This window comes from Dendrobates tinctorius, unplaced genomic scaffold, assembly GCF_039654945.1.
Source record: "Dendrobates tinctorius isolate UK_male_01 unplaced genomic scaffold, ASM3965494v1 ptg000062l, whole genome shotgun sequence".
In the NCBI taxonomy this organism is placed as follows: Eukaryota; Metazoa; Chordata; class Amphibia; order Anura; family Dendrobatidae; genus Dendrobates; species Dendrobates tinctorius.
Window position 1 is genome coordinate 25934586 of NW_027361730.1, and position 13949 is coordinate 25948534.

The window sequence follows — 13949 nt, forward strand, 5'->3', positions numbered from 1 at the left end:
ATTTATTTATTCATTTGTGAAAAACACTGATGACACACTGAGCCAAACACTGATGACACCAGTACCACTTTTCACATACATGTTTGAAAATGGATATGTGATTAAGGCCTATTGCAATACCAGTAATGTACATGAGATTTAACAACACTCAAGTGCAGAATTCATCTCAACTAAAAGCCCAGATCCTTACATCAGGATCAGATCAAACATTTAAAGGACATTTCATAACTTTCCCAAATTTTTCTGGAAAAATATTCAGCCCGTCCTGCATTTAAGTACTATACCCAATTTATTATATATTTTAGGAGTTGGATTCAGTCCATTTTATACCAACTGCGACCCCACCAAAATGAACACCAGCTCCACTATTGTGAGCACATAAATTCCTTACATCCGCCTATTAGAAATGGTGCAGACCAAATTAATTCTACTGATGTAGAGTATAAAAATGGCAAAGAATTAGTTAGTCATGGGATGTCAAATCCCTTTTGGAGAATTCTTTTTAATGCCAACGTCAGTATACTTATTATGTGAATGTGCTGAGCTGGAAGGATCACAGTGGGTGGGATTTATGCACTTGCGCTGTTGTGGATCTGGATGCTGATAAAATTCCAAAGTCTATTTTGACAGAAATGTATAGATATAATCAGCTTTTCAGATGCTTTACATACATGACGTTGGGGTCTAAAAACCTGCTGACAGGTTCCATTTTAAAAGGAGCTTTAAAAATTCATGACCAACATGCTTGAGGCTGTGTACCCACGTTGCGTTGAAAACTCTAGAATTGGGCAACTCTAAATGTTCTAGTTTCAATCATACGTACGACATAATAATTCATTATTCTAAAACACAGACAAAACATCGCAACTTCAATTCCCGATCTCTTCCTTAACCCAAATCCCAACATTCCAGAGAGAACCATTTTCATTTATGTGGCATATCTAGAATAAAGGCGTATAAAATTAGTCCGGGGGAAAAGGGGCTATAGATTAGGGAGTTACATGGTTGGATGTTCCATCTTGAATTAGAATACATATTGGAAGCCCTTGAGTATCAAGTCAAGGACTCAGTATCATTTCTGATTTGCGAATCGAGTTGTGTTTATGATAGACTCCCCTTTCCTACCAAATTATATTATTTATCTTTCGTTGTAGTTCTCTCATAGATGGAGGTTGTGTGTCTAACTAGTCAAATGAAAGAAGCTTACATGCTTGAAATAGGGTTCAAGAGATGCCTATGAATAGGGGCAAGGCGGAATCCACTCCATCTTCAAATAATCCCAGTATACATATACGGGGATCTGTTAATTTCACTCCATACACCCTTTCAATCAAGCAGATGACCTCACTCCAAAATGGGCCTATATGTCTACATTCCTAAATCATATCATATGTGCCTCTTCAATCCCACATCTAGGGCATTTTGCATCATTGCGACATCCTATCTTTTGTAGAAAGTTAGAAGTTTTGTATACGCTATTAAATATAATTGTGAGAGCCTTTGGGCCTGACATTATTGCCTTGTAACTGAAACTACACTGTATTCACATGTATCTGGAAAACACTTTAATAATAGAATAATAAAAACTACTCATTTCACTGTGTTGCATCTTCATGAATAGGCAATTTATTCATGTTGTTGTATTTTCCTGTGCAGGATCATGGTCTTGTAGTCTTTCAGAAGAAAGAAAATGTATGTCCTGAAATTAGGAAAAGAGTTATTCTCCAAAGCAATTCTTCTGCTCAGGTAATATATCTGGCTAACTTTTTTTAGAATATTGATATCTGTATTGCCAAAAACTATTATTTTTGTTTCCTATTATTAATCATAATAAATATTATTATTATTATTATTATTATTATTATTATTCATCCGCATCTTTTGTCGCTTCAGAAACTTTTTACTTGTGGCAAGCTTTTAGTTCTATTTACTTTCCTGACCATTCTAGTGTACAGCGTATGACCTTCATTAAAGCACCACTCCAGTGTTTTGTTTTGTTTCATCACTGGAGTGGTGTCACTGATCGCTGACTAGTATTATACTCACCAGCTGCCATCTTTAGCTTTCTCTAGACTACTCCAGTGCCATGCAACCATCTTGTGACTGCAATTTCTGACTGACTGAACGTCAGAGCTTTCTGTCACAAGTTCTCAATTTAAGTCTACATATGTTTTGCTCTGGCTCTTATAGACTTAACATATTTTTCGGACTAAGATGTACCTTACCGTAAGACATACCCCAAGTTTAGACAGCAAAAAATAGGGAAAAAAATCCTAGTAACTAAAACTTCCATGGCAGAGTATAGTGGATGGGTCATTATCACTAATTTTAATGTACTAGGGTTGTATAGGGAGGTAATAAATCTATTGCTAGTGTCTCTCTGCAGTGTTATACTCACAGCTTACTATATGCACATATAGACGCAGATACAGCTGTGCTGCATCCACATATAGACACCCACATATATGTACATACACAGCTGTGCTGCATCCACATATAGACACCCACATATATGTACATACACAGCTGTGTTGCATGCACATATGGACATGCACAGCTCTGATACACGCCCATATAGACACACACATATATAGACACACACTGCTCTGCTACATGCCCATAGACATACACAGCTTTGTTACTCACCCATATAGATGTACACAGCTCTGCTACATGTACACTACATGCACTTTTAGATGTACACAGCTTTGTACATGCGCTGCGCACACACACGCCTGCAGTTGCTGATCGGGACTTGTATGGAGGCTGCATGAGCTGAGCATTTGCAGGACCTTCCAGAGGTAATCTCATCTCCGTGTGCCGGCATTGTAGGACCTTAGGTATCCATGTTACAACCATTAGCAACTAGCTGTCACTACATCTGTGGTCATAACTATGGATAAGGTCTTGCCATGCCTGCACATGACGAAAGAGACATATCGACTGAGAAAAACTATACTACATTGCTAACTGGAAATATTTAATAATCTTCTCATAATAATAATCTTTATTTTTATATAGCGCTAACATATTCCGAAGCACTTTTACAGTTTGCAAATATTTGTTAATATTATTACTATTATTACACCTATTACATGTTGGGATAGGATCATGGAGATGAGAATACCCCTTTAACTCAAATTCCTTTCAAATCATGTGATCAGTCCCTGAAAGTTCCTTAATTACTGCTGCAGAAGGTTCTGCAGCTGCACAGCTACTGCAATCTCTGTTCAGGTCCCAGTACCTTTCTCCTGCTCTGCACTGATCACATAGATCAGTATGAGACAGGAGAAGAGACAGCAGCTCTCTGCGATCGGGAAGGTTCCGGTGTCAGTGTTTTCCTCCATCACAGGAATCTGCCTCCAGACTATAAGACGCAAACACTTTTTAACAAGAGTTTTCCTTATTATAAAATGCATCTTATAGTCCAAAAAATAGAATACATTCATTAGTGACTTCGGATCGCCCAGCAAACTCTTGAGAGATCAGTCAGGTCACAAATTACTGGAGACCGACAAGAGCAGTGCTGATAACAGATGAAGACTGTGAAAGTGAGTATAAGACTGAGAGCAGGAACCTTAGATGAGTGACACCACGCCAGTGTTAAAATAAAAAAAAACAACGCAGCGGTGGTGGCTTAAAATCTTGTTACATCTGCAGTTTAGTTAATTTCTAGAACTCATATATTTTACCCACACTTATTCACCAGTTTGTCCTACAACATGCAATACATTTTTTATTATTATTTTATTAACATATTATTAGATAACTTTCAGCACTTGCTAAAGGCTAGATGAGCACAAGCAGTTTTATAGCCACGTTCAATAGTGGATTCAAAAAAGAGAAATTTGAGACTTTCTTTTTACTTGTTTTCTTTTTTTGCATCTACTTTTCGCTTTGGCAAATAAAACAAAGCTGCATCGTAAAGAGGATCTGTCAGCTCATGTAAAGGGAGCCTGTCATTTCCAGAAATGCAATTTACTTGCAGATATAAGGTTAATCTACAGGTGACAAGCATTAAAATCATGGCTCCCTGGTCTTCTGAAAGTGCCGCTGCAGGGACAAAATTAACTTCCTCCCTGCGGCTGCTCCCTTCCAGACATAAGGAGGTGCTGGAGGCTGTTACTGACTTCGTAGTGAGCAGTGACTGTACGTTTGGGTGCTCCTCCAATATAGTGAGAGGTGACTGTATTCGCACCCTGCTCCACCCCTATGACTGGATGTGAGCTCCTGCAGGCAGTACATAAGTACCTTTCCTTCCCTGTAACCACTACTCAAGTAGGGCAGACAGGCATGATTTTAACACTTTTTACCTGCAGATTAACCCTATAATCTGTAGCTAAATGGCATTTCTAGACATAACCGCTTCCATTTAAATAGTCAACATTTTTTGTTGCTCTATCATCCTAGAAATTTAAGAATAAATCCACCAGTGGCTGTTAGCAGTTGTGGATGTGCGTGCCTACACTTGGTACTGTCCAAACAGGTGTTGCCTCTATCATTTTCTGTACGCTTTTTCACAAAATACAGTAACAATTAACTTTCAATTTATTTCTAAATTTCCAGTAAGAAAAGCAGATCATTCGGCATAATTCTGAGAAGTGGCGCTCCTGCATATTTATTTAAAGGAGTTGTCCTCTTTCAAAATGAATGCTCAATAGGCCCAGAGAGGAAAAAAAAAACCCTATTTTTAGACTGCTCAAAAATTCTGAGCTCAGTGATTGGTTGCTTCGCTGTGACATCACCAATGCAACCGATCAAATAAGATCAGAGCAGTGGTCAAAAGCAACAGTACACTCCAGGAGGGTAATTTGAATTCTTATTTGATTTTCGATTTTGTGTTATTTTTTGTAGATTTTATTTTTTTAGCTTCCTGTTCTTTGAAAGGGGACACATCCCCTTTAATGAGGAATACAAGTACTTATTAAAATAGATAAGTCAGCAGAACAGAGTGGTCTTCTATAAATTGCTTAAAGAACAATATAAAACTGCAAATTGGTAACAACTGAGGTTTAAGCCTTTATTTCTAACTGCTCCTTTGCTTTTTTTTTTTCTAAGGAGGTTCTGAAAGCCCTTGATGAGGCTCGGACAACTCGCCAACAACAAACCTTGGTGAGACAGAAATCGGAGAGGTTCCTCAAGAAGTATAGCAGCTAAATGCTTTGTGCTTTTTGTATGCAATCTGTTACTATTTTTACACTCTTTGCACTATTTTCCTGATGCTGCACATATTTTTCTATGGACTTTCGCTCTAGATTGATGTTACAGGTGAAAAGCCTAAATTGTTTTTGTCTTTAAGAAGTCAACACCTGACTCCTTTGTAATGGTAAAGATCAATATCATGTCCATATGGAAAGTTAAGCTTCCAATATTGCACTTGAGTGTTTGTACTGATTTATATTGATCATGATGATTGTAAGAAACAAACCACTGCCTTTATTGCTCTTTATATAAAAATACATTTGTTTACTGAAATAAGGAAAACTATGTATTGTTTGTCATGAGTTTACTTGTAACTTTTACCATTATCACCAATATTAAAACAGCTCCTTATTTTGTTTAAAGACTGCCATGATTCACTCACTAAATTTAGTCCTGAAAGTCAGATCACTGGGGGTCTTGGCAACTGTTATTCTCAGAGATCCCAAGTATGAGGTCGCTTACTACTGGGCTGCAATTATTGGGAGACCTCAGATTTAGGCCTGGTGCACACGATCCGGAAGTGGCAGCACTTTGGACGCAGCAAACATGCAGCATCCAAAGCGCTGCCGTCTATTGAACACAGGTGACTGAATCGTGCGGAATCACCACGTCCAATACATTCTATTGGTGAAATTTCTCTTTTTGTTGCGTATGTTCGTCTCCACAGGTCAGCCGTGGGTGTCTCTGGCAACATAGTGGACATGGGATTTCTAGAAATCCCATCCACTATGCTGCTGTAATATCTGGTCGCTACAAGTGTGTTATAGTAGCCACACTTTATTATTTTTCCCCCATAAATCAAAAGTACAGGGGTAGATGATAAACTGTAATTATCTCATCGGCAAATAATACCCACACTAATAATTCACTCTCTAAAACTTCTGAAATCTATATTGCATGAGAGGTCAAATCACACCTGATGCCTCTAAAGGTTTATGTAGGTGGAAAGGGGCATCAATTGATGGAGACGATCAAAAAGAGACAGAGAAACTTTTGAAACTTCTAGTGTAGATTTAAAAGCTGCTAAAAAATGCACGACACAAGTTATATGAAGACTAGATGTAGTGGTATTCCTTATCTATATACACAGAAAAGCTAAAGAGTCACATGAGAGTGCCATTGCACCTTACCTTCTGTTTAGCAGATTAACAAAACTTATAGGACACATACAAGGCCGGGACGAGGGGTAGGCATCTGACTAGGGAGCTACCTTCTGCCTACCAGAAGCTGAATGTCTGCGGCTGCCCGAAATCTTCCTGCGGCCACACACATTCAGCACAGTGATGGCCGGGGCGCAGGCACGGAGGTGAGTGATGTCAGTCACTGACACCTTTCACCCCTCTCTCCTGTGCCCTAGCTGTCGTTTCCTCCCTGCACTCAATTGTGTTTGCATAATACAATTGTTGTATGCGCCACCTGTAACAGGTAAACAGGAGCTGTAATCTCCCCTGCTTCACCAGGCTCTCCAGTAAGACACAGGCCACTTCTGGCCTTCTGCTTGTTAGACAAGACGTATTCGGGGGACGTTCAATGGCGAGATAGAGTGACGTCAATACGCGTCCAGCATCCACTGCTGCACTTCACAGAAGATGAGCAGGTGGACGGGAGCACAGGTTATGTATGAGCTTGCTTCTTTTTTTTTTTTTTTTTTTATCCTTATTACAGTGCAGGGGGGCATAAAATGAAGGGCTCACTGCAAATAAAGTGAGGGCAGGGACTGTGCTAATGGGAGGAGGAATAAAATAAGTGGAGGCACTGTGCTGAATGGGGAAAAAATTAAGGGCTCTACAGATGAGGGGAAATTAAAATGAGGGGAGTGGCTTTGCTGATGGGAATAAAATGAGATGAGCGTCTGTGTTTATGGGGGGAATAAACTGACTGGCTGTGAAGACAGGGTGAATAAGCTGAGGGGCTGTGCAAAGGGTGGAATAAAATGAATGGCTGTGCAGATGGGAGAAATAAAATGAAGGGTTATGCATTGGGGAAATGAGGGGCAATGCAGGTGGGGTGACTAAACGGGCTGTGCAGATGGGGAAATAAAATGAGGGGCTGTGCAGATGGGGGAATAAACTGACGGGCTGTGCAGATGGGGGAATAACCTGATGGGCTGTGCAAAAGGGGGGGAATAAACTTAGGGGATGTGCAGATGAAGGGAATAAACTGAGGGGCAGGGCATAAAATGAGGGGCATGAAATGAGGCAGTGCAGAGGAGCTGTGAAATGAAGTGTTGTGCAGTGGCCATGAAATGAGGGGATGTGCATATGGGCCATAAAATGAAGGCTTTGCATTTGGGCCATGAAATAAGGACTGTAAAGGGGGGACAGCAAAATATATGAGCAGCTGTAGTGACCATACTGTATATGGTGCCGTGGAAGTAATTATACTGGGGGGCTAGGGTAACCATACTGGATAGGGGGCTGTGCTGAGTATCATACTGTTTGAGCTGTTACTTGTGGGCCATAATACTGTATGGGGTTTTGTTTGGATCATAATAGTATAATAAAACAACAGTAAATAGTAAAATAGTAAAACAACCCTGCCTCCCATCCCTCACACACCAACTTACTCACTGCTCCATGCTGTGCGCCTCTTGCTTCCTGCATGCTTCCTGGCTGTATGCATAGTGGGGGCGGTGCCAGAACTCTCTGGTTCTTATAGAATCAGGGTGCACATGTCTAATGTGTCCCTGGCCAATTACTATGAGGCCTCTAGTATTTAGGGCAGCGCCACCTGGTAGTAGCTGCCTGAGCAGAGCCTTAACTCAGTGTCTTGCTGCTGAGTTGCCAGGTCCTGTCCTGTGTTTTGCCTTCTCTGGAGGCTTGATTCCTAGTCCTGTGTCTGTGCCTGTCTTGCTGCCCTCCAGGAGGCAGAATATCCTGGTCTCTGAGTCCTTGTTCCTAGCCTTGCTTGTACCTCTCTGCTCTGCCCTCCAGGAGGCAGAATATCCTGTCCCTGTGCTATTGTTTCTTGCCTTGTCTCATACCTGTCCTGTCTGTCCTCCAGGAGGCAGTATATCCAGCACTCTGTGTCTTTGTTCCAGTACCTTGTCTCGCACCATTACCTTGTCTGAGCTCAGTCCTACCTCTGTTTCTCAGTCTTTTTGTCTGTGGCGCCTTTCCCTGCTGTGTCTTTCCTTGTGTGAACCAGTCACAGAAGAAGTAGTAAGCAGGCTCCTTGCATCTTCTCGCCCAACCACTTGCACCAGTGACCCATTTCCGTCACATCTCCTCCAGTCCCTTTCCCCTGCTGTCAACCCTCACCTAACTAAAATATTTAACCTCTCTCTTCTGGTATCTTTCCCTCCTCATTTAAGCATGCCATCATACATCCACTACTTAAAAGACCATCCCTCGACCAAAACTGTGCCGCTAACTATAGACCTGTCTCTAATCTTCCCTTCATCTCTAAACTCCTGCAACGCTTGGTCCACTCCCGTCTTATCCGCTATCTCTTTGATAACTTTCTTCTCGACCCTCTCCAATCCGGTTTCCACCCTTTCCACTCTACTGAAACTGCCCTCACTAAAGTCTCTAATGATCTACCAACTGCTAAATCAAATGGTCATTAATCCATGCTAATTCTCTTGGATCTCTCTGCAGCATTCGACACTGTGGATCATCAGCTCCTCCTCACTATGCTCCGTTCCATTGGCCTCAAGGACATCATTCTCTCCTGGTTCTCCTATCTCTCTGACAGCTCCTTTACTGTGTCTTTTGCCGGTTCCTCCTCCTCTCACCTTCCCCTTACTGTTGGGGTTCCTCAAGGATTGGTTCTAGGCCCCTTCTTCTTCTCCTTGTACACTGCCCCTATTGCTCAAACAATCAGATTTGGTTTCCAGTACCATCTCTATGCTGATGACACCCAATTATACGCTTCCTCTCCTGACATTACGCCAGCCTTTCTAGAAAACATCGGCGATAGTCTAAACGCTGTGTCTAACATCATGTCCTCACTATATCTGAAACTGAACCTGTCAAAGAGTGAACTCCTTGTGTTTCCTCCCTCTATTAATGTACCTATACCCGACATTGCCATTTCTGTGTGTGGTTCCACTATTACTCCCCAGCAACATGCCCGTTGTCTTGGGGTCATACTTGGCTCAGAGCTTTCCTTTGCCCCCCACATTCGATTCACTCCAGAATTCAGTATAAACTTATTACCCTCACCCACAAAGCCCTCCATGGCTCAGCACCACCCTACATCTCCTCCCTTGTTTCAGTACACCATCCTACCCGCACCCTCCGTTCTGCTGATGACCTGAGGTTAGCATCCTCAATAATCAGAACCTCCCACTCCCGTCTCCTAGACTTTACACGTGCTGCGCCAATTCTTTGGAATGCACTTCCCAGGTCAATGCGATTAGTCCCCAATCCCGACCATTTTAAGCGTGCCCTGAAAACGCATTTATTCAGACTGGCCTATCGCCTCAACACATTAACCTAATCTATCCCTGTGTGGCACAGCCAAAAGGTTTACCATAACCAGGTTCCCCCCATCATGTTCCCACATGCTTTATGCATCCATTAGCCCTCTGTGTCTGTACTGTTACACACTTAACATTATGGCTGTTCCATACAATCAGGGAAACTGTTACCACCCACCTTTCGTGTCTACCTCTTCATAGACTGTAAGCTTGCGAGCAGGGCCCTCATTCCTCTTGGTATTTGTTATAATCTATGTGATTATTGTTATGCTATAATGTCTATTGTCTGTACAAATCCCCTCTGAAATGTAAAGTGCTGCGGAATATGTCGGCGCTATAGAAATAAAATTTATTATTATTATTGTGTCCTCTACGTCTGCTTGTGCTCTGCACTCTTGCGGCTCTGCTTGTGCTCTGCTCTCTTGAGGCTCTGCTTATGCTCTGCGCTTTTGCGGCTCTGTCTGCTCCGTACTCTTGCGGCTTTGCCTATGCTCCGCATTATTGTGACTCTGCCTGTGCTCCGCACTCTTGCGGCTCTGCTTGTGCTCCGCCCTCTTGCGGCTCTGCCGGTGCTCCGCACTCCTGTGGATCTGCTTTGTTCTGCTTCTGCTGCTGCAGAACCTCTTGTTGCTAACTGTAGCTCCTCGCCGCAGCCTTGCGGTTCTTCTCCAGTGTGAACAGGTCCAAACCTGTTCATACCCATCTATATTTCCTTCCTTCCTGTACCTGCACCTCCTGTACCTGCACCTCTACCTATTCCATACACCACTCCTTCCTGTCCGTGTCCCTGTGCCTTCCCAGTTAGCCGTGCTGGCCTGCCAGTGTCTCAGCCGTGCCGGCCTGCCAGTGTCTCAGCCGTGCCGGCCTGCCAGTGTCTCAGCCGTGCCGGCCTGCCAGTGTCTCAGCCGTGCCGGCCTGCCAGTGTCTCAGCCGTGCCGGCCTGCCAGTGTCTCAGCCGTGCCGGCCTGCCAGTGTCTCAGCCGTGCCGGCCTGCCAGTGTCTCAGCCGTGCCGGCCTGCCAGTGTCTCAGCCGTGCCCGGCTGCCAGTGTCTCAGCCGTGCCTGCCTGCCAGTGTCTCAGCCGTGCCCGCCTGCCAGAGTACCAGCCGTGCTCACCTGCCTGTCAGTGACACCTGTCCTAGCATCCTGTTCCCCAGTGGGATCAGCAGCCACAGCCAGACACCACCCTGGAGTGGCACCTGGCAGCTACCTGTCCCACAAGCCTGACCTCACCATCAGAGGCTCCAGCAAAGACCAAGGTAGCTGTCCTAGTCATGCCCCTTCCAGGGTAGTCTGGTTTGTGGCACAATGGGTCCACAACCCCCTTGCTCACGCCAACCTGCCAAGGCGCCAGCGTGACATTATAGATAGGGGCTGTTTTGGACATTATACTATTTATGGGAGTTAGCGATGGACATAATACTATACATGGGTGGGCTGTGATGATGCCCATACTATATATTGGCAGCTTGTGGATATCATACCAAATGGGCGGCTGTGGTGACTATCATACTGTGTAGGGAGACCATGTGAGTAGTGGTTGCAGTTCGAGGAAGGCAGCGTGGTGCTCATTATCAGGGCATAGTGTGAAGAGGGGGGCACAGAATTGATATGGAGAGGGGACAGTGTGAAATGAAGTACAATATGAAAAGGGGTTAGCATGGCAGGGGGACAGAGTGGAGATATAGAAAGTGTAATGGAAAAAGAGAGGGGACAGCCATGGTTTAGGCTGTGGTTCACAAGGGCTGGACGGTGTGGCTGTTATAGCTGATAATGGTAGACAGTTTGGAGGTTTATTTAGGGTCATGATATGAAAAGATATTTTTATGCAGAGGGCATTTTAATAACACTCTTTCTAATGGCACTGTGTCGCGATGTGCTGAAAAATAACAGAAGAGGGAGGTGTGCAGAGAGCAACTGTACATGTATATATTATATATATATTGTCAGAATGGTGGGCAATATATGCCAGAATGGTGGGCAATATATATCAGAGTGATATATATATATATACAAGGATGGGGGGGCATATGTACCAGGATGGGGAGCCATATATTCCGGAATGGGAGGAATATATTCCAGGTTGGGTGACCCATATATACCAGGATGTGTGGGCCATATATACCAGGATGAGGAGCCATATATTCCAGGATGGGGAACATTGAAAAACTGGAGCCAGAGAAGAGCTACCGGGATGGTGAGCAGACTGCAAAATATGTCCTACGAGGAGCAGTTAAATGTTAAGGTGATTTATGAGAGGAACAGGCTGCCACGAGAGGTGGCAAGTTCTCAATGAAGTTCTTCAATGGAAGTCTTCAAACAGAAGCTGGATATACCTCTTGATTGAGATGGTTTAGTAAATCCTGCATTGAACAGTGAGTTGGACACAATAACTCTTGAGGTCCCTTCCAAATCTAACATTCTATGATATATACCCAAATTGGGAGCCATCTATACCAGAATTGGGAGCCATTTATACCAGGATGGTGGGGCATATATACTAGGATGGGTGAGGGGGAATCTACCAGAATGGGGGGCATATATACCAGATTGAGGAAGCCATATATACCAGTATGTGTGTGCCATATATACCAGGACAGTGAGGCCATCTATACCAGGATGGGGATCATATATATCTCAAAGGGGCCAAGGATGGGGGACATTGGCACAGAATTGTGGGACATTACCCTTATAACAGTGTCAGCAAAAGATCCCCCCCCCTTGGTATAGGCCGTGGTTCATGAGGGCACAGGGTGTTGTGCTTATAGCTGATAATGGCAGACAGTGTGGTGAATGTAGCTCATTAAGGCGGCCAGTGAGGAGGCCATATTCTATAGGAGACTTATTTAGGTCATAATATGGACAGATATTTTTATGCAGAAGGCATTGTAAGGACACTTATTTTTAACCCCTCTCCGACATCGAGCGTACATTGAATTGACTCCGATGTCAGACTCTCCCTCCCTTTGATGTGGGCATCGGCACTGAGCCCACATCTTTTTGGGTCATGTCAGCTGTTTTGAACAGCTGACGTTCCTGGAACAGCCTTGGGTGGAATCATGATCCACCCGCAGCTATTAACCCATTAAAAGCCACTGTCAAACTCTGACAGCGGCATTCAACAAGCACTTCAGGCCATCGTGCCGGAGATCCTCTCATTGGTGACCCCCGTCACATGATCACGGGTCACAATAGGTTGGCGTGACAACCAGAGGTCTCTTGGAGAGCTCTGTTTGCCACTGCCAGACTGCTCTGAGCGCCACCCCTTGCCCCATTCAAAAAAAATCAAACATACACATATTTGGTATCGCCGCTTTCAGAATCCCCCGATCTAGCAATAAAATAAAAGGATTAACCTCATAGTTAAACGGCATAGCGAGAAAAAAGTCTAAACTCCAGAATTACGGGTTTTTTTTGGTCGCCGCGACATGGCATTAAAATGCAATAAAGGTCGACCAAAAGATCATATCTGCACCAAAATTGTATCATTAAAAACATCAGCTCGGCACACAACAAATAAACCCGAGATCACAAAAAATGGAGGCGCTACAGGTATCTGAAAATGGCGTTGTTATTTTTTTTGTTTTTTTTAAGCAAAGTTTGGATTTTTTTGTTGTACCACTTAGATAAAAAAGAACCTTGACATGTTTGGTGTCTATGAACTCGTAATGACCTGGAGAATCATAATGGCAGGTCAGTTTTTAGCATTTAGTGAACATAGTGGAAAAAAAAGTGAAAACAAAAACCCCAAAAAAACAAGTGTGGGATTGCACTTTTTTTTTTGCAATTTCACCGGACTGGGAATTTTTTTCCCATTTCGAGTACACAACATGGTAAAACCAATGGTGGTGTTGAAAATTGCAACTCGTCCTGCAAAAAACAAGCCCTCACATGGCCATTTTGACCAAAAAAGTTATGTCTCTGGGAAAAAGAGGAGCAAAAAAATGAAAATGCAAAACCAAAATTACCTCTGGTCGTTAAGGGACACCGTGTCAGGATGTGCTGCAGAACACCGGAGAAGAGGGAGGTCTGCAGAGACGAGCTGGGGATTTGAAAAATCATCATAGCATCTGAACAAGATGGAGACAAAAAGAAAGAAAAGACTCGGAGAAAAGGTCACCTATAAGGTACCTGGATGTAAATCTTTACATGTTGATACTGACTACATCTCATCAGTACTGTGGTTCCTGTATGGTCCGCAGTCTGATAAAGACTGATAACTTCCTTCATCTTCTTACCATTGATAAAGACATACTGGGAGTTGTAGGTTCGTGAGATACAAATGTATATGGGCCTGACTTGGGAAGAATTAGCTGGGTAGAAGG

The 13949-nt window shown here is 43.3% G+C and overlaps 1 protein-coding gene across 2 annotated transcripts in view; it reads left to right on the forward strand.

Moving 5' to 3' along the window:
• Positions 1 to 5564, forward strand: part of VPS13C (vacuolar protein sorting 13 homolog C) — a 518321-nt gene extending 512757 nt beyond the window's left edge. For both annotated transcript variants that reach the window (XM_073579421.1, XM_073579422.1), the window contains 2 exons: positions 1657 to 1746; positions 5059 to 5564. In XM_073579421.1, the coding sequence (XP_073435522.1) occupies positions 1657 to 1746; positions 5059 to 5157 (189 nt within the window). In that variant the 3' untranslated portion in view covers positions 5158 to 5564. The remainder of the gene's footprint in view (positions 1 to 1656; positions 1747 to 5058) is intronic.
• Positions 5565 to 13949: the final 8385 nt, after the last annotated feature.